General features: G+C 39.7%; 1 protein-coding gene and 1 long non-coding RNA gene across 9 annotated transcripts in view; one reads left to right on the top strand and one right to left on the bottom strand.

Annotated features, from left to right (window-relative positions):
• Window positions 1-5664: 5664 nt before the first annotated feature.
• On the bottom strand, window positions 5665-12855 carry LOC139794020 (uncharacterized). Its single transcript, XR_011724914.1, has 3 exons — window positions 12121-12855; window positions 8868-8952; window positions 5665-6957 (listed from the first exon to the last, which is right to left on the bottom strand). It is a non-coding gene; the product is annotated as an uncharacterized lncRNA (long non-coding RNA).
• Window positions 12856-12911: 56 nt separating this feature from the next.
• RYR2 (ryanodine receptor 2) overlaps window positions 12912-27251 on the top strand; it is a 345759-nt gene continuing 331419 nt past the window's right edge. For all 8 annotated transcript variants that reach the window (XM_071739054.1, XM_071739056.1, XM_071739057.1 and 5 more), the window contains exon 1: window positions 12912-13202. In XM_071739054.1, coding sequence (XP_071595155.1) covers window positions 13155-13202 — 48 coding nt within the window. In that variant the 5' untranslated portion in view covers window positions 12912-13154. The remainder of the gene's footprint in view (window positions 13203-27251) is intronic.

Below are 27251 nucleotides of genomic sequence, written 5' to 3' on the forward strand. Positions count from 1 at the left end.
AACATGGAGCCCTTGCTTTGGCCAGTAATTCACCATATAATGATCTTGTAAAAATCACTGGTTTATTTCTACTGGTACTGTCAGAACAGAATAGAATAAAGTTCCAATATTCTATTATCAGCTTTATTTTATTTAAAGCACATAACTTATCTATTTATTAACTTATCTATAGCACAGTAGGCCTTCTGGATCCCTATGATGCTTCTGATTTTAATGTTTTTAATGCAGAAATTGGGAGGCTAAAGGTGTGGAATATGCTGCCTGGGAACCCTGGCATCTCTTCTCACCCTTTGGAAAGCTTGAGGAATAAACTTTTGCAGTTGATCAAGATTCTCTTTCTGTGTTACTCTATTGGTTTAGGAAAACTACTCTGAAGGCTAACTAGAGGGGATTGAATATTAAAGCTGGATGTGTAGCCAGCCACCTTCTCAGTTTTGAAGAAACATCCTTGTTGATTCAGTATGTGACAAGTTACTATTTCTAATCAAAATTATAATTATTATGGTTTTGAAACTGGTCAGCAAAAATACCTGTTCAACAAGAAGTTATTTTTACTGTAAGCAAACTATAATAATGGATTTTTCAGCATTTAGTAATATATATATATAAAGCTGACCATTCAGAAGCAAAATTAAATGGTAAAAATCAACAGGCTTTGCAGACAGAAATTAAACTGGGATAATGGATAAGTATTTCTATTGAGTGGGAGAACAAAAGAGGCAATCTGAAACACCAAATTCAGAAAAGTGGGGAGATAATGTAAGCAAGAGTCTTATGCAGGTATATGAAATTTCAGAGTGACATCCCTAGAAGGCACATTTTGAAAGTGGAAAGGTACACTTTGAAGGTCTTATTACCCAGATAGAATCACTGAGATGATCTGGGGCTATTAAAAAGTCCAAGAAGGAAAGAAACAGGACAGTCAAGCATCTTAATCACAACAGTCATTTAAATAGGCTCGGTCTTTAATTCCCTTGAGGCTTTTAATTGCATATCCACCTGATATCCAGTTCTGAAATTAGGCTGTGTTCTCAATAAACTGGGTATTTAAATACTGGGTAATATTACTGCAGGAACTAGGGCTGCTTTGCATCCAAAGCTTTCTTTTAACTGGATTAAATTTTCTCCCATTAAAGTGAAAGAAGAGAGAGCATCTCAAGCTGAAGAAAAATTTCTCTTTCTCAGTATTCATCCTTTCTCAAGATAGACACAAAAGCCCCCCAAAATGTAGTCATTCACCTGCTTCTGGGGAGATCTTGCTAAGAAAGGATCTTTTTAATCTCCTGCAGCTTATTCTCAGGGTACTGCTTTTCCCTGGGTGGCTGCAGAGCTCCCTCTGAGCCCTGTGCTGCCCTCTAAGGGGCAACATAGAATTAAGGTTGGATTTTTTTTTTTAATTGGCTTAAATTTTATCATGAATTCAAGTGTTTGTGTAGGCATGACTGTTACACAGGATGTAGCCATCTGCATTCCAGTATTTTAATGAAGATTGGCAGCAGTCTAAATAGCATTAATGCATTCTTTTAAGTGTCTCTTTCCATAGCTATAGGGGCAATGTGAAAGAATATATTTTCTTTTAACAAAAGTTAGCAAATTGCATGGAAGCACGAGAAAAAGAACTGGAATATCCATATCCTCCTGGGTTTCTTCAACATCCTCCCATCACAGTGCAACAGCTGGAATCCTCATCTTCTACTGGAAGTCTTGTTTGTTTTAACAGGATTAAACATGTTTATGCAACTGTGTTCTCATGGATGCTCCTGTATTTACTGTTCCCCTTAGGGCACTGCCTTCCTTTGGTGACAGTAGCCCTGTTACTATCCTGTGTATCTACATACTTGCAACTTCCACTTGATGTTTATGTGAATTACCTGTAAAGTAATCTTGCAGTCTGAGCACTGGATGTTTGGGATGGTTTCCACAAACACTGGGCAAGGATTGCTTTACTTCTCACTGTACATTTCTCTCTCAGGAACTTCTTGCTGCCAGGCTGCACACCCCAGGAGATGCACACCTGGCAAGGAAGATGCTGCTGGGCAGTGTGGTTCCCCAGCAGGCATCAGTGCTTCATTTTGGGGATTCAGGAAAGGATTTTCCCCACAGAGAATGTTGCTTCACCCCATAGATGTGACCTGGTGCCCCATACCTGCAGAGAGTGGTTGTGTTCCCTTTTTGCTACCTGCCTGGCATTGCTTTTTGTGGCCCTGCACTGAGTTTTGTTTCTGTTTAGAAAACGGGCAGCAAGGATGTGAAGAGGTATTTTTTTTCCTGGTTCCATCACTGCAATGTCCCTGAGAAACCTTCCTTGGATGTATTCCACTAAATGCAGTGGCAGTGAGCTTTTTTCAGGAATATGTAGTTTGTGTGATTCATACTCTGGTCAAAAGGATGGGGCTTACATATTTATGTAGTTTTTTAAATAACTTGTCTATTCCAGACATGTTCAGTGAGGCCAAACAATTGCTGGGCCACGGTCTGTGCACATGAATTGATCCTTCTATATTTTGCCAGTTGCACAAAGTTCAAAACCTTGTCCACAAATCTTTTGATTTGTCATTTTCCAAAAGTCCCACTTTTGCACCCTTACCATAACAAACCCGCCCAGGAGAACAGAGTTGTAGGAGCAGATCTTTGTATGAAAAAAAAAATTCTGATATGTACTCTTCAAAGTCTTTGGTAATACAATCCTCAATTATGCATGTTTAAAAATATATTTTTTTTAGCATACTGAGAAGAACTGGTGGTGAGAAATTAATACAGCAAAATTATTTCAGCTGGAAAAGAAGTTCTAAAATTTTGCAGGACACACAGTTCCTGTGTTATGAAGTAATATCCAAAGCAGATAAAATACAAAGCTGATGGATACAAATAAATGTTAGCAAAATAGTAAGGAAGCTGCAGCTGGTAATAATACTGGGGTGACAAAAAAATCTATATTATTTCTAGATCTAATTTTTATTATGTTAAGATTCTGAGGGATCAAGAATCCAAATGGTAAATCCAAATGGACTTTTTCTAGTGGCTTTTGTGTGCTACAAAGTCTGATAACCTAAGATAAATGAGAATAAGAGGCTTTGAAAATTTGAAAGAAAAGCCAAAACCTTCAAAAAATGCAGTTATTCACTGTTGTAAGGTTTAAGAAAATGACGTGGTTATCTCTGCTTTTGCTGCAATATTTCCTCTAGTACAATTCCAATGATTTGCATTCTTTTGCCATGTCTGCATAAGACTGCCTTTTTTTAAAAAAAGAAAATATATATTTAATTATGAAGAATCAGAATATCTACAGCACTTCATTGTGTAAAAACAAATAAAATACTTGACTGATCTTTCTAAAATGTGTTGAGTAAATCCACTGTCTTTCCTCAGGCTTTTCTTTGGGCTTTCAAATATTGAAATGAAGCCACAAATGATGGACAATTACCATCTGATCCTGCCAAGTGCCCCATCCAAGCTCTCCTGAGGAGAGGCAGCAGGGTGTTATCATTCTCCTGAGTGAAGCTAAATCCATGACTCCAAATAGAATACATTTAATGTGCAATGGTTGGGCTTCACCATCACCTCCTCATCACCTCCTATCTCATGTGTCCATTTTCCTCCCTGCTCTCCTTTCAGAGGTCCTTTCCTTGACCTCTGTGTGTCTGGTGTTGTCCCAGGAGGTGTGACTCAGATGATTAAGGCTGTGCCATGTCTTCTTTCACTGCTGTGAACCCATGACTAAAAGGGCAGCTAAAAGCAGCACTGTAATCATCAGGCTCTGGTAGGAGTTTGCCAGGTTTTGGAGTGGTTGATAAGACCACTGTGTGCTGGGGCTGCCTTTTTCCTGGTGAAAATGAGTTGAAAGTAAGAGATGCACCAGAATAGAAACTCTTTGTGCTAAAGTGGGCAGCAAGTGTTTCTTTGGGACAAAAAGATACAGTTGGTTGAATTCAGTACTTCTTTAAAGCAAACCAAAGCCCACACAAAGTAGAAGGGCCTTTCCCTTAAGCAAACTTCCTCCAAAGACTGTAGGGTAAGGCAGTGGAAAATGAGAATTGTTACTGTTCTGCTTAGTGTGCTTTATTTCCCACACCTCTTTTTTTTATTTTAAAAAAAGTGTAAAATATTTTTAATTTTCACCATGTAACCAAATGGACATTTTCAAGCTCTTAATCCAGGTTTTATGCACTGCCTTTCTCAAATAAATACTTTTGATTCACTTTCCCTACCAGAATTCATGCACTTCCCTGATCATCTGACAGAAAATAACTCTCTTGAGCATTTGGGGGAATGACCCAGCCACTTGGACCTCTGCCTGATTTGTGTCCTACCCTGCATTCTTTATAAAACTTCCTATGAAGAGCAGCTGTTAACATTGTACCTCTGAGTAGCAAGAACACCTTCCTTGAGTACCAGCAAATGTTGAATCATCTCAATTTTCTCCCACCCAGGTGTCCTCCATCTGCAGGGAGCTTCTCTTGCCTGTGCTTTTCAGATGGAGCAGACATAAAGTGTGATCCAGGACTTTGCTCTCCACTATCTGGAGCACGTGAGGAGGAATACAACACAAAAAATTGAGGGATTCTGCTTCTAGGTTGACAAAAATAAGAGCTGTGCATTATGCCATATGTGATAAAACTAATAAGCTCATCTCTGTGGATAAAGCCAGTCTTCTGGGCCACTTCAAGTGGATTAAATAGTACTTTTCAGCTGCACTTGCATTTAAAATGGGCAGAGCTCAGAGGGGGTGGTTATGCAAGCACTGCAAGGGAAAATAAATGCATGGAAATATCACTACAAATAGCTACCTCCTTGAAATTCAGTATATATTTAGATCTTAGGTGGTTTTTTTTCTTTCATGAGTACTGAAGGATAATGAGTGTCAAGGACTGTGGGAACATGCAGTTGAAGCAGGACTGGGATATCTTGCAAAAAATAACATTAAACAGACAATGGGTGATCACACTTAGGGGGGGAGGAAGTATAGAACCACCTATGTGACTATTTGAGTTGACAAAGCTTTATGTTGGGATTCATTAAATGCCCTCCTTTGTGCTTCTTTTCCTTGGCCAGGACTGATGTGTCATTTGAATGTTTTCTCTTGCATGTGAAATGATTACATTGCTGGATTCTGAGAGCAGATCCAAAGTACAGAGCCCATTGCATGCAAAATTCACAGTTGTTTCCCCTGTGTCTGAATGACATTGAAAATCAGCTGAAGATCCCAAAAAGCACCCCTGGATCACAGAAGCTGGGGCAGCAGGAGGATAAGCAATAGCTGCAGAGAATAGCTACCCTAGAGAGAGTTTTACCTGGTATGGCCAAAAATTGTTAAACAGTTTACTCTCTTGGGAGCTTGCTTGGCTTTAACTAAAAAAAAAAACCACCAGTCTTAGAAAAGATCTGCTATGGGGCCTAAATGAGAGGTAGTTTTCTTGACCAGTGATAAAAGCAGATTTATGCAACAGAATAAATGCAATTTTAGTCTAATAAATGCAATTTTCTGCCATTTTTAAAGTCTTAATTCAGAGGAGATATTGCAGTTGGTGCTGCAATATTTGCACTGACAGGTCCACCCTAAATTAATGCTAGCATTAATATCTATAGTCTCATCTATCTGTGTATGTATAGTCTCTTTATTCTGTGTGGTAAGACAGGTGAAGAATGTTAACATTATGCTTTAGAATCACTAAGTAGGGACTGAAATGGATTAGCAAATTAGGTATTCTTATTATCAGGGTAAGCAGTGAATCACAAACAAATTGTTGCCTTCTGCTAAATCAGCACAAACCTGAGTGTACCATTGTTAATTGTTTATGAGCTCTTTTTAGTAGTTTCCTGCAGCAGTCAGCTCCAAATCTACTAATATTGTTCCAAAACATAAAATCCTTATACTCTGCTGCTTTTTAGTGATAATACATCTGGGTAATGTGGGTATAAAATGTTGTCATTTTGTTGTGGGAGTGTTTTACATCCACTTTTTGCTGGTCTCAATGAGTACACATGCTAGGAGGTTAGCATGGAACCAAGCCTATAAAATAAAGTTCACTAAGCAGATTAGGCAGCCCTGTCAGAAATCTGAGCTGCAGAACTGCTATTGATGCCAGACATCATGATGTATTGTTAGGAAAGCAAATGTTAATTGGACAATTAAAATCCCCATTAATAACATGCAGAAAAGCCTGGGGGGTTCTGCTTTAATGTGAAGCTGAGTGTCTCAACTGAAACCCTTCCTGCCTTGAGATGAAGTTTTAAAAACCTCTGATTTCTAAGAGGGTGACACTTCAGGGCACTTTCCCTTCCTTTCTAATGAATGTGGTGGCTTCTTAGAAATGTTGCAGCAGGGCTGGTGCTTCAGTCTTCCTGAGGTCTGAGGACAATTGCTCCAACCAGGCTGAAACATCCTGCCCTGAGCTGGACTTTTCATGCTGACATTACTAGCAGGTTATCACTACTGAATTAGAGTAGCAGAATCTCCAAAGCTATTGAAATGACCTTAGTAACCTCGAAGAGAAGATAGTTGTAAGTGGAGTAGGTGTGATTCTCTTGGTTTTAGTGGAATAAAACCATTCTGCTCAGGGTTGACTCCCTGACAACACTTTTCAATAGTTACTTCATACTGGGTGTGATAATTTTGGTGCATCACAAGGCATACAATGCAGTGTCATAGAAACACTGCTAACAGGCTGCACAGTGAAGTGTTTTTATGCACCAGAAAAAAAAAAGCTGTGCACTAAAAGGAGTGAAAAGAAAGATACTACTATGTGTAATGAGGGATTTTAAGGAGCAAATAAGGAAAAAACAAAAATAAGGGTGGAAAACACCTGGTATTCTCATTGATATTCACTTACTGTTTCAGTGACCAGGAAATGAGCCTCTGCTGCCAGATGAGCCTGGGAAGCAGGAGCACCTTAGCTCAGGATCTTGGATGATGCACAGAGAAAACAGTTCAGCTCCTCTGCACTCACTGGATTGCCCCTGCATGTGAGTAGAATGGATCAGAAAGCTGGAAATGTTTTTAAAAAATCCCATGTTCTGGGAAATGCAAAGGCACTTTGTCTGACTGGAGTCAGCCTGAGCTACATGAACCAGGCTGAGTAGAATACATGAACTAGGAGGGAGAAATAAGAATAATGTATGGAAGGAACCAGTACTCCTGGAAATTATGGTCTACAAAATACAGAAGAGATACATCTAAGTTTTTAGTGATGCTAAAAAAAAATTCAAGTAAGAGGTGAAAATATTTTTGATTCAATTACTCATTAGTGTGTTATTGAATCTAACAAGAGTCATTGAGTTTTAAGGAAGCATAAAATAGAATTTTGTATGTAGTAAGAATACCCATTGCTATTGCAAATCAACTGTAACAAAGATTTGAAACAGATATTCAACCAAGATTAAGTATTTATGACTTAAAGGAGGGTAAAACTAGTTTGTTTCTGTTTGCATCAGTACTTTGCTTGCCACAGGTGACCAGAAACTGGACTTCACAGATTTTAGATCCAGTTCAGCACAGCAAACTGGATGTGTCTTTAAAATAACAACAGAAAACACCAAATCCTTCCTTTTCAGAGTTCAAACCAATATCCTCCACAGATTCTGATTTAAATTCATTCCAACAGCTCTCCTTATTTTGATCAGTAAACAGTCACTAAAAAATGCTGTTTCCATTTTCTAGAGGCAAAGTGTTCCATTAGTGCTTCGGGATGAGATATTAAGTGCCTAAACAAAACATTCATGTTACATTGCTTCCTCACAGAGCTTCAGAAAACAGTTTTCTTTTTTAATTATTGAAGTAACTGAACCATAGTAAACATTAATCTTGTGCTCAAGCAAGAATGTCTTAAGTACTGCTAATGTCTTGTTTTATTCTTAGTGTGTGAGACAAGACTCTACGTAAAGAATTTTGCTACTCCTTTATATTAATTATTGTTTTTTAATAAATGAATCTACTTGCTTGTTTTACAAGTGCATGCATTAATGCTTTCCTAAAATAATATCAGTGAAATGGACAACTGAATGTTGGTGATTTTTATGTCACTGTCCAGATACTGTATCTACAACACTTAAGTGCTTGCTCTGACTGGAATATAATCTCAGTGGTCTTGGTTCTGTTACCTCCATGGACCTTTCACTTAATGGCTACAGAGACAAATCTTCAGTTAAGTGCCAAACTTTCTTTCCCTCTGCACTACCGTAGTGTTTAGATTTGTGGCTTTTAATGTCTGAAGAAAATTGTACCTCACATGTGCCCTTCCTGGCAGAGTGGCTCATGTGGAGGCCATGAGGATGAGTTGTTAGAGGAAGTGAGAATCAACTCTTCATAATTACAAAGAAAAACAAATCCTTTACCTTTTGTAAGTATCCTAGATTAAAGGATTTAATAATTAACTGTGAAATCTGGGGGCCCGTGGTTTTGCTGGTCTGTGAAATTATCCTGGGGAAAGAGTGAAATTATCCTGGGGAAAGAGTAGTTTCACTGCAGATTTTTCCCAGGAGTGTACATCTATTCCAGCCCCAGTTTTCTGCACTGGCCTGTGCCCATGATTGTTTGTGCTTATGTACAGGATTTAAGTTGTCATCTTCTGTCTTTGCCACACAGTGAGGGAGCAGAAACAATATTCTGTCCCTTATGTGACACCACAGATGTCACAATAGTTGGTAAGAAGTATGCTAAGGTAGAAGCCAAGTGTGTAACTCTCAAAACTACAGCCTGATGCTCAGATATTGACTCATTCAGAATGAATCAGGACCTCTGAATATTTAGATGCTTACTCAAAGACAATTTTTAAACACCTGGAAAACCTGAGTATCTTCAACTGTGTGCAAGTGAATTGCTTTCTGAGACTGACATATGGTTAACAATTTCTTAATCAAATTAGAATTACCTTCCTATTGCTTCCTTCTCACTGGTGAAGCACTGATGGAATTTCAATTTCAAGGATGCAAGATGAAGAAAGCACCAACACATCTCTATTTGTCAACAAAAGGGAGAGAGTTAGGTATATACATTGTAGCCAGGTAATACAAATATATAGTAGCATAAGATATAACCTGTTGCAAGACCTAGGAAACAGGAAATTCAGTTTTGAGGACTCTTAATGTATACAAACAATATTCAGAGACATATTAATTCCATTTAACAGACAGGTAAAGGGAAAGGAAAATCCCTTTAAAAAAAGGATTTGTGCCTCCCAACAGCTTTTCGTGGATTTAGCAGAAAGTACATTAGAAAACAATTAAAAGAGCAATAAACCCCCAAGGAGACAGGAACCTGAAAACCCAAACAAAGTATTATTCCCCCAAATCTAAAACACGTGGTCCATAGCTCATCATTAATGTTAATAATCCCCACACACAATAATGAAAAGAGAAACGGGGAGCTCTGAGCTTTGCCAGGAAGGATGCTTCAGACAGTGACAGATTTTTGGGCAAGGGTAAGAAGTTTGTATTTCCAGATCCACAGTCATGGCACAGATGACACTGAGGAATGAGCTCACTGGCTGCAGGTGACAACAGGAGACAAAAGTAACAGAAAATGTCTTAAAAAGTGACTGCACATGCAAAATGCAGTTAAAAAAAAGACTTTTATTGTGATTAAGCAAGACGAAATGGTCTTGCCTTGGGTTTTGCCTAAAACCAAAGTTCCCATAAAAGTGGAAAAGCTCCATGTCTGAATTTTATTGTATTCCTGTGTACTCCAGTAATTCCACTGTATTCCTAAAATCTTGCATATGTGCTAGAGAACAGATGTATACATAGTGACAGAAATACAATAACATTTATTGTGTTTGTTCAGGATAAGCACTAACTAAAGAAAATGCAGTATATTATTGAACTCTGGGATGATCAGGATAAACATATAACTAAGTGGTCCTAGGTATAATTCTGCTTCCTTAAGCTCTGCTAAGCTGCAGTAACATCTCATTTTAAATTCAGTGTGGAATTGGGGTCTACTAATTTTATTCTTGTTTCCAAGTCACAGTTGGGGGCTAAACTGGCATAGACTTTACACTGCTGCTGTTGCAGTGACCACAGTGGTGTTGATTTATGACATATGTTAGGAGCTGCAATCTCTCTAGTTTTACACCATTTGCAATAACATGTTTCCAAGACTGATATCTGGCTGAAAAGTCTGACATTCAGTAAGAAAGGACAGGGTGAGGAATATTAGTATCTGCCTCATTTCATTCCTATTGGCATTACCTTATTCTGAGAAGAATAAGGATACTTCTGAGAAACAAAAAAAAAAAAAGTGTGGCTGTATATTCTTCTAGATGAAACCAAAGAAACACCTAGGAGGTTTTTTTTCCCCTCATGTTTTTATGTTACTGAATGTTCACAATACTTATTATTAAGACAGCAAACATTTATTTTACATAGATTATTGCTTTGAATGTCTGCATACAAAGGTCTCTATGCAGCTTCTCCTAACATAACATGCTTCCTAATTTAGCTGATTAAAATTTATGACTCTGCATCACACCAAGAACCCTGTTTTAGGTGAAAATTGGTAAAGGCATATTATGGATCCTCACAATTCTGCTGCCTTGATGAAGCTGCAGGAGTCCAAAGGCAAAGGGCACTAAGTAAAGAATCTGTCATAGTGACAATTACAAGTGGAGATGGGCAGATTTCAAATGGATTTTAAGAACACTGAAAGAACAATGTGACAAAAGGAACAGTACATGGTAAGCAGCAGGTCACATAGTGTGGGAGAATTTCTAGACTGAAAATTTGAAAGACTTCTAGGTTGAATGAAAAAAAAGAGCAGACATCATAGCTAACAAAGCATAAATTAGAGGCACAAAGGAACAACAATTTAATTTCTAAAGCTTCTTGTTAATCTTGAGAGACTTTGTTAAAAGTACAATTTCCTAAATCCATATAGTATGTTTTTGGCTGAAGTAAAAGGGTTTTTTTTTTCTGCATTTTTTTGTGGAAAGCATAGATGTCCACAAGTTACCTGACTTGTTGACAACAGTGGGCATTACCAGATGTATTGTAGATTGAAAATGAGCAAATAAGAGGGGAGAACCCAAAGCTAAATGCTATGGGGTTGACTGGCATCTTGAACTTTGGGATTGGCAGTCCTGTAGCAGAGTGCCCTATTCTTCCACACCCACACAAGAAAACACAATTTCACAGAATTCTACCTGCAAACACCTGCCATGGAGGGTGTTTATGCTTTTAGTTTTCCCTCTAATTCATCTAAGCAACAATTCTTCCAACTTCACGTTACTCCCCATTATGCTAGAAATTATCACATTATTTCCACTTAGAAACAATGAGGTTTTTTTAATTATTCAGTGCAAGTAAGAATACCTACTGATTAAAACCTCACATCAGCCAAAGTGCATTCCTTTTAAATCACAAGACAAGTCCAACATCTTGAACATTTTGAAAACATTCCTGATCTTTTCATGTGTGTGGAATAACCCTGTGTACTTAGAGTGGCTGTAGCTGACTGGTGTGAGAAGGTAATAGAAAAAATGTCAAAGCTCTCTCCATCAGGAATTTATGTAACTTGTTCATTTGCTTTTGTGTGTGTGCTGACTTTATAGTCTATTTTGTAACTATATTAAATAAGCATTTTGCACATGTGTGCGTATAATATTCAACATGTACGGTGTACACGTGTGTTAATATTTGTCATTGATGAATAAATAATTCAAGAAGAAGCTGTACTTCCAAATGCATTTGATCTTTATCACCTGGTCCAGAAAGTTTCCAGAAGAAACTTTTATCTTTCTTACTTCTTCCTTTTTTCCCTCAGCAAATTAAATGATGTAGTCAGGTGTGGTGTGTCTTCCTCTGTTACTGCACAGTATTTTTTGGACATAATACTTCATACACACTCCTAGTGATTTCATGAAAATGGATGCATGGGTTAACAAGACACCCATGAGTATTCTCTGCTGTATTATGTGTAAAGTTGTAGACCAAAGGTAGGACTTCTCAAGAAACACTTCCCATGTCTTCTGTTAATGCTATCCACACACTCGTTTTACCAAAATTACTGTGATTTCATGATAATTACTGATTTTGTTCCTTTAAAAAGCCTTCTGCTGTCACACACTTTACTCTGTTAATGATCCAATGTTCATTTTACTATTTTTTGTGATACTCTACTGTTCTCACCTCCTGACCTTTGCATCACATGAACAGAACCTCTACGCTATCTGTCCCAGGGTGCTGTTGAGGTGAGGAAGTCCTGCAGCCGATGTGGTTGCCAAACTTGCTTCTCGTTGGGGTGCCAGAACGAATGTGTCCTTCCTCAGGTAGGGGACTGCAGGAATGCTCATGGAAGATGAGCTCTTCCGTGGCAATCTTCTGATTTACCTCATAGAAAGCCCACGGTTGCTGTCCGTCCGCCACGGAATAAAATATTTGGAGCCTTTTAATTCACCCTGGATTCAGTTCGCTCGCACTAGGGTCAGAGGCCCTCGTGAAGCCCCACCTGGCACCTTCCAACTCATCTCCGCCAGAGCGCTGCCAGCTCGCTAAAAAAAGAAAAAAAAAAAAAAAAGGAAAAAACTCGGGGAAAGCCTTTCAAATTCTCCCCTCTCCCGAGATATCTCTCAGTGCAGCGCATCTCGCGTAACTCCGGAGGGACAGAATTCCCCAGCCAGACACAGCAGCGCCGGCTTTCCCGGCCTCTCCCGGAGGAGCTGAGGCAGCCCCAGGCCCCGAGCCCCGTGAGGCGGGCACGGGTCGGGCGGCAGCCGCCTCAGGCGGACTCCTGCAGCGGGGGCCGGGCGGGCCCTGGGCCGCCTCTCCGCGGAGCAGCCAGCAAGGGGCGCTGGGCAGCGGCTTTGGTGTGTGGAGAGAGCGGGCTGCGGATCACCTGCAGCGGCGGGGAGGGGGGGAACGGGACCGGGGAGCTCCGCCTCCCCCTCCTCCCCCGCTTAATCGCATCCCCCTCCCCCCGTGGCAGGCAGTGGGAGCGAGGCGGAGGGGCAGAGCCCTCAACCTGCGGCAGGCGCCTCGGCACCTGCATCCCGCTCACGGCAAGGGCCGGGCTGGGGCTGCCGCCTCCGCCGCCCTCGCATTTGCCCCAGCCCGGTGCGGCGTGGCCGTGAGCCTCCTGCCCCCACCTCCCCGCGGGGAGCGACCGCCGCCGCCTGCCCGGGCATCGGGAGCAGCGCCCGGGAGAAGGAGAGAGAAGGGGAGCCATGGCCGAGGGGGGCGAGGGCGAGGACGAGATCCAATTCTTGCGAACTGTAAGTGCTGGGCTTGACTCCCCCACCTCCGGGCTGGCGTGGGGCAGGGGGCTGCGGCTGTGAGGGCGGGAGGCGACGCCCGGACCTTGCCATGAGGAGGGGGTGTAGGGAGCACCGGGAAGGTGCGTGAGGGTGGGAGCCGAGAGGGTGCAGCTGCCCCCGTCGCCCTGGGGGAGCCCTGACAGGGAGGGCTTCAGAGCCCCTTCCCCTCCACCTTGCACCCCCAAGCCTGAGGGCGGAGGGGGGAGAACCAACCCCTCGCTCTGCTGGCGGGGCCGGGGTGAGCGGGAGGCGGCGGGGAAGGGAGAGCTCGGTCAGGGCGCGGCGCGGTGCGGGCAGCGGGCGAGGGGAGCGGGCATGGCCGCTTGCCCACCAGCCCCTCTCCGCCCTGCCTTCACACCGCCGGGGTGTTCGCGTACTGCGGATACTAACACAGACAGCCCTCCCCAGCTTAAAAGCTGCAGTCACACTCCTCCTGCAAAAATAGAACTGGAGAAAAATAATAACGATAAGAAAAAAGTAATGGAAAAAAAAAAAAAAAAATCTTCTCCCACCCTACCGTGCTCTCCACCAAGGTTCCCGCTAACTTGCTGGCGTTCTCCTCGCTGAGCACGGACTAGTATGTTTTGCGGGGTTTTTTGTTGGGTTGTTTTTTCTTTTTTTTTTCCTCCTTCTGTGTGTGTGAGCATCCTTTACTTGCCTTTTCTTCAGTCCAAAGCATGGTAAAGCTAGAGGATTTCTTCCCTCAGTTTAATCAATACATCAGGACTGCTGCATTTGATGCTCATATGGATTATATTTCTTCAAGCAATGCTTTTATTTACCTTCTGGGCCATTTCCCAAGTGCTGTTCATATGCACAAACCTAGCAAGTTTTACAGATGGGCATATTTGGATGGTGGTGTACACAGACCACAGTTGGAGGAAAAATTGCTGAGACATTTGATAAGTAGAGCAAAACCACTGAGACCGTGGGGTAAAACTGAGCTTCCTTTTTCTTTAGTACAGTCTGATTTAAAAAAATGTTCATAATCAATGTCTTGTAAGAAAGTAAATTTAAAAAAAGGAGAGAAAGCAAGCCACATAGTGTACGTGAAATGTGTTCATATGCTGTTTGCAGCACTGCGAGTCCCAGATCTCAGTTGTCTTGAGTTTATTTCAGTCAGAAACCCTAAAATAACAGATATACATCCTGATACTCTTTTTTGTTTGTTTGTTTGAGAATTCTTAGACAATCTGGTTGTAAGGGAACATGGCTGTTACGCAACACTGGCATGAAGACTGTCAACTTTTTTTCCTCTCAGCATTACGTGACTTCTGTTGTAGTGCTGTCTAACGCCTGAAGGCAAAACACGAGAATACTTCTCTGAGAGATAATTTGTAATCTCGATTTGAGAGAGTTTTATTAGCAGTACCTCTTGTCTGTAAACATTTTTGGAAGGCTCATACGGTGGTGGTCTTTCTGCAGATGGAATGTTAAACTGAGCTCATGGAAGGGCTCTTATCTGAATGCTTAATAGGGAAGGAGAAGCAGTGAGGATGCTGATACTGCTCTGCACATACACAGTAATCTCAAACTACAGCACCTGACAGCAGCAGCATGTTATGTAAAACAGCACTCCTGATATGTGCGTCAGGCTTCAAACAGATTTAGCAAACCCAGCCTTGGACAAGGCTTAAAATTTTTTTAGAATGTTGTACTGGTGGTAAAATGACCTTGGATGTAGTAATCGGAGGCAGGGGGGAGGATTTTTGTGTAGTGAAATGAAAAGGCCTGAGAAATACCCTTTTCATGAAGTTTTGAATCTCTAATCTGTAGTAGTTGTATGTAAGTAGGTTTTTTTTTTTTCTCTTCTTTCCCTGCCACTTTGTCAAAGTTGTGAGTATTACTTGGAAGAGTTTTAAGACATATTCTTGATGTAGTTGTCCTTCTATCTCTCCTACAAAGTTTGGGTTAGTATTCTCTGAAGCTATTAGATATTTGAACTTTCTGAATTGGTAGAAAGCACTGGGAACTGGGTATTGCCTGGTAATTGATACACTGTCTGCTTTTAGTTATTTATTTTTAAAACATTAAAGAGGGAAGGATTCAGAAATGGTTTGGTAAACTGAACTTTTCTAAGAACAGTTTATGCAAGCAAAAAAAGCTTTCTGTGCTTTGAAGGTCTTAATGGTGATATCTGTAGGCCTAGAACATGTAAACAGTGCTTTCCATAGTTTCTTCTTTTGATAGGACCTCATAAACCATTTTAAATTGTGAGTTCTTTTTCTGATGTTTCAAGATTACTGTGGCATCTTTACCATTTACCCTGGAAAGTAAACGCAATTTATTATTTTTAATGTATAAAGGGAAATCTGAGGGAGGTTTTATTCAATTAAAGAAATATTAATTTGCATCAGGATACTAACCTGAGTTTGGTTTTGCCATCTACAAGTTGATTTGTAATATCTTTTGTCCTTTCCATTCTTATTTGCCTGATGATTTTTTTCTCTTCACGTACTGCTTTTATCAGAAAAAGATCAGTATTTTTTTTCTTTTTAGTAAGGTGGTGTCATTCATTTCCTCCTAAAAATTTGCTTCTGGGATGGATTTCTTTGCTCCTTCACTTCTGAAAGGGAATGTAACCTGTTAATGCCCAGGATTTCAGCCCTTGCATGGGTTGAGGTAACTTTGGACAGACTGGAATTCAGGTCTGGGCTGTTCAGTGTCTCCCCAAGGAAATATTTTATAATCCTGTGAATTTCATGCTTCTCCACAGACCTTACTTTGCTGAATAGTCCAGGTGGAGATGACCTTGTGTTCTCTGTAGCCTTTTCAGGCTTGAAATTACATTCTTCTGACTTATGCCATGAGTGCACACATCCTGAGCAAGAGGGGTGAAGAGGAGCAAGTATCTGGCTCCTGGTTTTATTAGATGTGTGTCTGGGAAGGACTTCTTCCTTATAGAAAATTTAATTTTTTTTAGATACTAGAAAGCAGAAAGGTGTGTACAGAATGAACTTCCATTCTTTAGTCTTTACATTAAAAAATCTAAAGCATTTGTAGATGATAGGAAGATGACCTGTTTCTTGTTTTTAGGTTTGGTTAATTTTTTTTTAAGCTTGGGTTGTTTTGTTTGGTTTTTTTTTTTTTTTTTTTTTTTTTTTTTTTTTTTTGGTGGTGTTTTGTTTTGTTTTTTTAAGGATGTGTAATTTGACTAGAGTTAAAATAACTTGGAGTTGCCTGAACACAGAGGCACATATGCAAGAATGCTTTTTTTGTGGTGCTGAACCCCCAAAAGGGAGGGTCTTCATGTGCTGCACTGGTGATGGGATTAAAACAATTGCAATATTTAAAAAAATATGGCATACAAGTACCTTTTATATTGGTTAAAACTATTCTGAATTTTGGGTTGAATTCCCATCACACATGAGATCACTGTGTGGTCTTGGACTGTTCCTAATGCTGGTACATACGGTTTTTTTGGGACCTGTGGAGTTTCCTAAATTAGAGGCAGGTCTTTTTAGGTGTTTAGGGCACCACAAGGTCACACTAAAGTAAGGCTGACAGGGTTATGGTCTTCCTTAGAATTTCCAGTAAAATAGTATCTTTTGCTTGTGTGAATGTATTCTGTGCTACCTTGTTTTCTACACGGAGTTAATTTTTCTGAGTTTGAGTGTCAGAGACAAGTGTAAGGATACTTTGCAACACTTTTAAATAAAGTTAAGCATTATTTAGGATTCATGATTGGGATTTAATACTTTAGATAATAAAAAAAACATATGGCAGAGAATTTTTCTTCATTTTGTAATGAAGAATGTGATGTGGTCACATTTCAAGGACAGGAAAATTCCTTGATTCCAGAGTCAATTCTGTTCCAAATATTCTTCATTATAACAGCATTTAAACAATAAATATCTGTTTAAATCTGACTAAACATCATATTCTTAGATGCCATCCTGAAGGAAGATGCTGTGGAATTAGAGGGCAGAAAAGGAACCTTTAAAAACATAATTATTGTATACTGAGTAACTAACTTGAAGAACTGTTATGTTAATCTTTTGGTGAGAAAGAACAGAGAAAAAAATATTTTTTTTCAAATCCTTTGGTGCTATTCATATGCTGCTTATCTTTAGAGGGGTTTATCAAAACAACTTAGATTCTGATAGCTGCATTTGTCAAACATAGAAACACAGCTGCCAGAATGCACTGAAGAAAAGGCTTAAAAGCAAGCTTGGGTATTAGTAGCAATTTTAGAAGGAAAGAACACTGAAAAATACTTTGTCTAACCTTTGTTTATTTTAAAAAGTATTTCTTGTACCTGTCAGTATGTGATTTCTGAAGATTGACCAGGGGCTGGCACAAGAGACCACTGTTTACCAGCTCATGTGAGGGCTGGCGTGGCTGAGATTGCAGCATTTGTACCTTCCTCTCCCAGGCACTGCACTGCAGTACAGATACTGAGTATGAGCTCAAATTCTGTTTTGGAATGGAGCAGGACAGACTGCTTGTAGAGAAGGGGTTTTAACTAGGGCATGTGTCCCATTTCTTATTTGGGAATTATGTGTGAATGGTTTATATAATTTTTTTTTTTGTTCCAGAATTTTTTGACGAATATTTAATACCACCATTAAAATATTACTGGATAAAATCAGTTGTCTGGTCTGTTTATGATCCTGTCCAGTGTTCTGTGTCTGGAAGTTGTCTTTATCAGATGTGTGAGAAGGAGGCTGAGGAAGCTCTGTGCCAAATAAACACTGAGCAAGTTTCTAATATCCCTGTGAGCTGGTTGACTGATGTCCTGGGAAACAAAGAGCTGCTTCCTTTCAGTGTCTGAGGCTGTTTTGATGCATGGTGCTCTTTAGCATCTTGAAGGCCTGAGGAAAATCTAATGCAGGAACTTCTGCTGGTGGACAGACTGGAAAGAGACAATAGCAGCTATTTTCTGATCTAAAGTGGTCTTGAGGGCTGTGTCTGCCTTTGATTTCTCTATTTGGAAGCTCTGTTGTTAGAGTTGTACTGTAAAAGTGTATTTTCTCTTGTAGCTGTGTGGAAAGAGCACAGGATGGTTCTAATTTGGGAAAGCACATAAGTGCTTCTTGTGTAGGGGTAGGGATGTGCTGAAGAATTTCTCTGAATCTGGGTAAAAGATGGGACTGCAGACAGTGGGCTGCATCCAGGAATCACAGGAATTAAACTGAAAATAGATCTCTCTCTTCTGATTCTTATACTTATGGATGCTTTATTTGAAACCTCTGAGTTAGATATGGTTCGTTCTGTCAATTGCACCTAGACTTGTGTTGAGATTTGTTGAACTGACTGAGAAATGAGTCTTGGCATGATGTGGATGACAAAAGGGAAGTCAGAAACTATGTATATATTCCTATACTTCCCTGTGAAACTCAAGCTACATAAATTTGTTTTGCTTGTTGTTATGGTACTAAAACATTTGAGCAGTAACTTGAACACATTTTGTTTGGGTGAATGGAAGAATTGTAACTTTCTCTTACTGTGGTGGTTGTGATTTTAATTGTGATTGACAGAAGTCAGCAATGCATTTCCTTTATTCTGTCTATCTAAATATTTTTTTCTAGTGCACAAAAGGAATAATCTCTTTTATTTAGCAAATGCTTGCTTGCAGAAGTCTCAAAGAATGGAGCTCTGCTTACTTGTAAATATGTACTGCTTTATGTGAAGTGTTTATATGAATAGCTAAAATAAATGAAATGATCAAAATGTGTTTTTTATAGCACCACTTAAAAAAACAGATTTTTGCATATGCCAGTTTTAATGGGCCTGATGGTCACTGCTGTGAAGTGCTGGTCAAGGTCTCAGTAGTGAAACTCTGATCCCTAGGAAGGCAGAACCACTGATTTCAGTGTAACCAGGATTTTGCATTCAGACCTTGTTTGCAGGCAGAATGGCTACAAATGTGCCTATAATAGCTGTTCCTCTGTAACTGCAGATTAGTGTCTGAAAACTTCTATAAAACTCTGGGAAAATTCAGTCTTCTGTTTGGAATGAATCTAAGCTATGATGTGAGATCTGTGATGAATGTCTTCTGCAAAATTAAAATCTGTGATATTCTGGAGATTTTGCCTTTTGTGGTACTAAAATGAAACCCAAATCACAGTAGTTTTCTGTTTGTTTAATATATTGGTGAGGGGCTTGCTCTTTCAGCCATTATCAACAAGATTTTTGCTACTGATTGCAGGTGGCCAGTTCCTCAGAGTAAATTCTCAAGAAAATTAATTTCGAAGGTTGAATGGGTATTGTTGTCCCGGTAATACCATTTTAGACTTCGTCTTGCAACAGAAGGGATCCATTCTTTTGTGACACATTCTGTAGCCCCCATGTAGGAACTTCTTCCTGACTTATAAAACTACCAGAAGCTGAATTCTGATTTGATTGAGCTACTTGAATTTTCTGCTAGAATGTTGAGCATAGGGGAATAGAGACTGTAGCCAATGAAGTTTAAAAATTTGAGTGGTCTAATTTTCTTATATATTGACTAAAATCCTGCATATGCTTTAAACAGATAACTATTACATTTGGTTTAACTTTTCCTTTGTTCCTTGCATTCAGAACATGAACTCTTGAATTAATATTAGAATTTCAAGTATGATGAAGAGGGTGTGATTTTCCCAAAGAACAAGAAGTAAAAAACCCCCAACCAAACAAAAAACCAAATGAAACTAGCAAAATCAGAGCATAAGTAAAAACCAGGGCAGACTTTTACTCCTCGTATCATGTCAGTGCTTTTACTTATTAAGTTGAAAAAGCTCCAGTAGACACTCTTATAAAACGTGGCACATAAAATGATAAAAACCCAAGAGTAATACATATTCTTTTAATGAAAGCTGAAGTGTGAATCCTGTTAAGTTTGTCCTTCAGACAGCTTGAAGATGCCCATTTTAAACCTGAACCACAGTCAGGTGGAAGTGAGAAGAGACCACTTTAATTATTGACAAAGTTATACCCTGGAATTTCTCCCAGTAGCAAAGAAAGAATAACCTGGCATCACTTCTGTCTCCACTCTGAGTTCTGCTGGAGACCTATACAATATTTTGCAAGTGTATGGCATTTAAGCCACGTCTGGCTGCGTTGTCTGTTCCACCCTGGGAACGAAAGGCCGCTTGAAGAGGCTGCCTGTTGCCTGATGAATCTCAGTAAATGAGGAAAGGCATGAAGGAATAATTTAAACAGCAGTTTAAGCCTTTTAAAGGCAACCACAGCAATGCAGAGCCTTATTGTAATATTCTCTGCCCATCAGGGGCACAGCAGTCGTGTTTCTTTGTTCTTGGTGTGACAAATAGAGCAACTTGAGGGCAGATACTGCCTGCAATAGCATCACAGAAAAGGTCACCCCAGTTTCCTAACTAGGACTAGCAGGAACTCCCACGTGCTTTTACTGCAGTGTGGTTTTGTGCTCTGCTCCCTTCTTAATAAGCATGAGAGTCATTAACTAATTGTGCAGCCACTTGCCAAGGAACTCTTGCTTTTCTAATTTTTATTTTTTTTTTTCTACATAGCTGTGCTGTAGCTCATCAGGTAAAGGGTTTAAACTCTTCAAATTTATTGCTACTTCCAGAGCCCAGTGAGTGTTACTCAGCTTTTGATTTGCATAGGTGAATGTTTGAGGCGTGTATTGTAATTTAGTTGAAGCTTTGCTTAACTTCTCAGAATTGCTTAATAAAAACAAACTGGTGCTGTTTGGGATGTGAAAGATATGACTTGGAAGGGGTCAAAATGTGAGCTGTGTTACATTATTTGACAGTTGCCATTTCTGTTCAAATATGATGTTACAAGGGTCAGTTTTACAGTAAGATTAATGTGTTTAGAGGACTATTCACTCTAGCAGCTAAATTCTAAATTAAAAGGTGGATTTGCTCTTTCAGTGTTCTGCCATTCTCTAATGTTTAACATAGTCAGAATAACTTCCTTTTAATTATAATGTACTTAAAGAAAATTGGAAATATAATAGTTAAGCTAATAATACAGCAGACTCCCCAGAGAGTCTCTGGCAAAAATCAACATTGTAGAATTTCCTAAGATGTATGAATGAGTTAATTTTTAACATGAAACACATTTTGGTGCAGGACAGCTTTTTTCTTTGGTTTGGTTTTGTTCATATTTTGAACACTGTAGGACCACAGAATAGGAGTAAAAAGATAATTACATTTTGTGAGGCAACTTCCCTGAGGATTTCAAAGTCATTAATGCTTCTGATTGTTGTTTTTTTTTTTATTTGACTGTAGGAAATAATATCTGATGGATATTATCTAGCAGAACCAATTGCTAAACACTGGCATGTCCTGTCACTGCCTCTCTGAAAACTTCTCTGGATTCCTGCTGTGAGAACTGAGGTCACCACATTTGATCAATTGTCCCTGCTTAAATTCATTGTTCAAAAGAATGATGGAAGGAAGGAATGAAAAATTTGCAGTGGCTGCCTGTGACTTTTCCTGGGGATTGCCTGGAAGTGGAGTTTTATTAGTGGAATCAAGCCAGAAATGGCCCTTGCTTATAGCTGTATTTCTTTCTTCCAAACCAAGCAAAGCTGGAAGGAATGACTGCCTGAGTTAGCGTGGGATGCATTTGTAGTTTTCATAAAAGGGAAAAGGGGAAAGAAAATTTTACCTTTTGCTAAATAGGCCAGATAATATCCCTTGGTATATGAGCATCATTCCTTCCTGTGATGGCCAAGCAGAATTTCTTATAAGGGAATGTAGGTGGAGGAATGAAAGGAATTTGAAGTGTTCAAACTGAGCCTAGGTAAGTGGGCAGATCTGCCAAAGACTTGGTAATCTTGTGGTTAGATGGATTTGGTCACTGGTAACTGATCCTCACTGCACATTAGGAATGTAGCCATGCTGATAAACATTTGAAAATCACCCATGGTGTGTTTGTTTTCTAGTTGTAGAGTGGGATAATTTCATTAGAACTATCAGAGGCATGCTGGTCCCAAGCTGGAGGGTTAAACCTCTCTGCACCTCTCTGCCTTTCATCCTGAAGCAGTCTTCGATGAAGCATTTTGCCCCAATGGTGATAACAGTCACCTGTACAGGTGGATAAGAATCCTTTAGCTCTGCAGCAGTCATGAGGATGCTGTGTGGTTGTAGCTCTGAGGGTTAGACTGAAAATAAGCATCAAGCATGTGATTTCAATTTTGGGACTGTTGTCTGCACATTATGAAGTAGATTTTGGAGCTAATGCACAGAATGTTACTTGCATTTATGCAGTCTAGTTGGGAGTTCTGGGGTGGTGGAATGCATATCCCCTTTTCCATGCAATGGAAATGTAACAAAAGCTCACAATATGTGGTATAGGAAGCACTCAAAAAGAATGACATGGGGATGGGCAGAATATTTTCTAATGTTACAGGTAATTAAATTCATTGCTAAAGAGTTGAATTTATCTTTTAAAAGCTTGAATTAAATAAATGCATGGTTTAGGTTTTTCTTCCCCAGCTGATGCTTATAGAAAGCAGAGACCTGCATCATGGTTTGATGTGTATTAGCCAGTCCAGCAGGTAGCTGAAGGAACCACAGTAATGGATTCATATAGATATGAAAGGATTCATTAATGAGAAATCTCATAGCAAGTGTAGCTGAAGAACTCTTAACATGGTTAATGAAGGGACTGATAGAGACCAGTCTGTGCAAATAACCCTGTACTTATTTTCAGAACCAAAAATGTTAGGTGGCATTGCTGAAATGTGATTGTTGAGGCAAAGAATCCATGAAGCCATCACAGGTCTACAGGTGATGCTGGAATAGTAAGGATAGCAGGGTTAAGAGCTGTATTTATTAGTGCTCACATAAGAAGTCTGCTTGATTTTTTTTTTTTTTTTTTTAAGTCTTAACATAATTTGTCAGATCCTTTAGAAAAGCTTGTGAGCAAAAATACCATTCATCTAGTTTTAGTAGTTGCAGGAGGGTGATAACTCCTTTGGTAAATCCAGAAAGCTTCTAAAATGCCATAACTGTTCCATCACTCTTGAGTGAATTTCTGTAGGGTAAGCTTGAGAATTTATGATTCCTGTACCAAGATCTTTTAGTATGTCTTAGCATGGTAGTCTGACTGCTTGGTAATGTATGTCAGCTGTTATTTACTCTTTAATAACTTTGAATATGTCTAATGAGGTGAATATGTTTTTTCAAAGTTACAACTTTCGATACTGGTATTTCAACCGAAGAAGAATCTTCAAGCTTAGAAGAAGGAAGGATTACAAAACCAGTTGCTGGTGAAGGCCTCATCTCTGCTTTTTGCTTACCAGAGTTCTTGTAGAAACATCCTGTACATTTTGTTTTGGTATGAGAAAGTTCTTGAAATCCTGTAGAAGAAATGGTGTTGTATGTTGAAGAGTTTCAGAATGTCACTTGCAGTGTTTTATGTCTCTGGCTCCACTTCTGGAATCTGTCAGCAGTATCTTGTACAAGAAGGGCACTGTGCTTCTTCTGTGAGCTGTCTGCTGGTGAATCTGAAGTTAGTTTTCTTTGGTCTTCCAACCTCTGAATCCACAATGTTTTGTTGGACCTCTCTCACTTCCTTCTTAATGTATCAGCCATTGAGATCCCTGTCTTTGGTATTGGTTTTGATTGCTCTTCCCAATTTAAAGCTTCATGGAACTTCAATCCAGGCCCATGGCAGAACTTGCTGTTCTATTTAGTTGTGAATTTAAGCACTCATTCAAATGGGTAGAAGGATGTTTTCTTGAAAGGGACTCTTAAATTTGTAATGTCTTTCTTCTTTTTTTCTTTTTAATTATTCATCTGACAAAAGACAAGGTCAAAGTTTCTTTTTTCCTCTCTCAGAAGGACAAAGCAAGTATATTAAAAATGTCATGCCAAGTTCACAGAATAATAGGAGAAGGGTTATCATGAGAACTTCAGTAATGCACATTTCTCCACATATTTTGTATTGATCCATTATTAGCCTGCATTTTCTTTCTCACTTTCCTTTCTATGCTTGACCTCTGGAAAGCTTCAGCTCACTGAGGTGAAGGACTCCAAAATCCTAATTTTAAATGACTGGAGTTTGTCTGTTAAGGGAGGGGCATGGTAGGAGGGAGGGATGCCAAATCTCATAGGTGAGTCCTCTTGAGAGGCATAACTTGTTGCCTGGTTTAGCTCAGAAATGAAATAGGTGCTTTTGCAAAGAAAGTGTAGAACTCTGAGTTTACATACAGATCAAGATGCTTTCATTTTCCATGGAGTGGGAGGAGAAAAATGAGTAATGAGGTAGTGAGAACTAGATTTACATGTTCCTAAGGGTGAAGGGAAGTCTCTTTCCAGGTGAAACGTATGACTCAACATAATAAAACCTGTATATTTGCATTTTTAAATACTGAAATATTTACACTGTTTAGTGATTACAGTCACTTGAGAATGTGAACTGTTTCTTTGTTTTGTTTTTTTTGTTTTCCTGAAGAATTTCTGTATCTGTTTTAATCTACTGAAAAACTAATGTGGTTTAAAGATACATCAAGCTGCAATATATTTTATTGATAATATCACGGACATCACTATATGCTGATTATGTCAGAAGTAATGTAGTGCTCTATTTTGAGTTTTCTCGTTGAATTCTAGCTTATAATTTGTATGTCAGCAGGAATTGCAGCTGAAGCCTCTGAATTTCTTCCTTATGCTAGTGTTAGTGAAGATGAATTACACGCTTTCTGTTTTATCCCCATTTTTTATTCTGCTTTTTGTTCTACAGTTTATTTTTTACTTGACAGCTGCAAAGTTAAAAGAGCATCGATGACAATATTCTTCCCTTCCAAGACAGCTTATTTTGGGGGTTGGTAAATCTGCAGAAGTCTTGTGGCTGGCTTAAGGAATAGCTCACCCTGGCCATATATTATATACATATATATATATATATATTTATATATATAAAACACCTATCACCATATTGGTAAACATTCTTTGGAACCACTCTGATGGGTGATGGCCAGGGGTACAGAGGAAACCTCTAGGTGAGAGTTTGTGCATCAGTTTTCTGTAAAAAAGTAATCTGGTTTCCCTAAAGTAATCCAGTTAATATGGTGTATGATGAATGCTCCACCTTCAGAACTTGATGGGGGAGATTGGTTTCCATGCATGGCAGTTGCATTTCTGTTAAATAGGAAGGCTTTGCTGCAGTTCTTGATTTACCAACAAACTAAACTAATGTGGGTCAGAAGTGTGGATCAGCTGGAAGGCAGGAGGGCTCTGCAGAGGGACCTGGACAGACTGGAGAGTTGGGCTGATTCCAACGGGATGAGGTTCAACAAGGCCAAGAGCCGGGTCCTGCACTTTGGCCACAACAACCCCATGGGGAGCTCCAGGCTGGGCACAGAGTGGCAGAAAGGGACCTGGGAGTCTGGATTGACAGGAAACTGAACATGAGCCAGCAGTGTGCCCAGGTGGCCAAGAACGCCAATGGCATCCTGGGCTGGCTCAGGAACAGCGTGGCCAGCAGGTCCAGGGAAGGGATTCTGCCCCTGTGCTCAGCCCTGGGGAGGCCACAGCTTGAGTCCTGTGTCCAGTTCTGGGCCCCTCAGCTCAGGAAGGAGATTGAGGTGCTGGAGCAGGTCCAAAGGAGGCAACTGGGCTGGTGAAGGGACTCGAGCACAGATCCTATGAGGAGAGGCTGAGGGAGCTGGGGGTGTTCAGCCTGGAGAAGAGGAGGCTCAGGGGAGACCTCATCACTCTCTACAACTCCCTGAAAGGAGGTTGGAGCCAGGGGGGGGTTGGGCTCTTTTCCCAGGCAACTCTCAGCAAGACAAGAGGGCACAAGAGGTCTCAAGTTGTGCCAGGGGAGATTTAGGTTGGACATTAGAAAGAATTTCTTTACTGAGAGGGTGATCAGACATTGGAATGGGCTGCCCAGGGAAGGGGTGGATTCTCCATCCCTGGAGATATTTCAAAAGAGCCTGGATGTGGCACTCAGTGCCATGGGCTGGGAACTGCAGCGGGAGTGGATCAAGGGTTGGACTTGATGATCTCTGAGGTCCCTTCCAACCCAGCCAATTCTATGATTCAAAGGAGGAATGATTATAATTGGGTAGTGAACTGTATGGGAGTGGGAATGCCAACAGAGTTACTTAACGTGCCTATGTGAATTCCTATTGATAAATGGGTTTTTTTAATGCTGATTTATGACTGTTACAGAATTACAGTTTGACAATTGGAGCCACATCTAGAGCTTGGGAAACCCACTTCATTGTAATAAGTTCTTATTCAGAAGTTATGGCTTGCTGTACCCTAGTAATTTGTTTTATTGGAGAGACAGAGAAACAGGGAGTTCTGAGAGAGAAATTAGTTTGTAGCCCAACTGAATGCCTTTAAACTGAGTAGTGAGGTGATGAAATTTTTATATTCCTTTCAAAATTTCTAGCTGGATCTCATTTTCTCTGCATGCAGAATAAATTGTCTAAATGAAAGAAATACATAAAAACAGGCAGGTTGGCATAACAGGTTATTAAGGGTTATTTTATTAGCAGAAGTCTTGGAGAAAGTACTTACGGTACAAACAACTCTATATATTCATTATTTTTGTTTTTTTGGCCAGATGCCTAAAAACAAATCCTGTATTACAAAGATTGCTTCAAGTAAAAATCCATCTCTCTTAGCTATTACTTAAATGATATTGCAGTATTGTAAATGAATTGATTTTAGTTTAATATTTAGCAGAATAATCTATTCTGCATCTGTTAAATGTTTCATGAATTGATTTGTTGGTCGCTGACTGCAAGCATCTCTTGCAGGTGTGTTTTTATGGATGTTTTTTGTCTGGTTCTGTTCTTACTGACATAAATGTCAAACCTCCTCTAGATATTAACCAGAGCTGGATCTTACACTAATAGCATTGTGTGCTGTGGTGTGTAATAGCCTAAACGTGTTGAATGTGTATCCTTTTCTGTGCTCTTTAGCTGCTATTTTAAGCATAAGTAATACTTATCTTGCTTATGCACTGGAAGGGTGTGACCTAGCTTTTACACAAGTGTTTTAAAATATGTAGGCATTGCTTACTGTCCTTCAAAATATTTCCATCTAGTTGTTGGTGACCTGTTTCAACTTTGCC

Source organism: Heliangelus exortis, chromosome 3, assembly GCF_036169615.1.
Source record: "Heliangelus exortis chromosome 3, bHelExo1.hap1, whole genome shotgun sequence".
Taxonomy (NCBI): Eukaryota; Metazoa; Chordata; class Aves; order Apodiformes; family Trochilidae; genus Heliangelus; species Heliangelus exortis.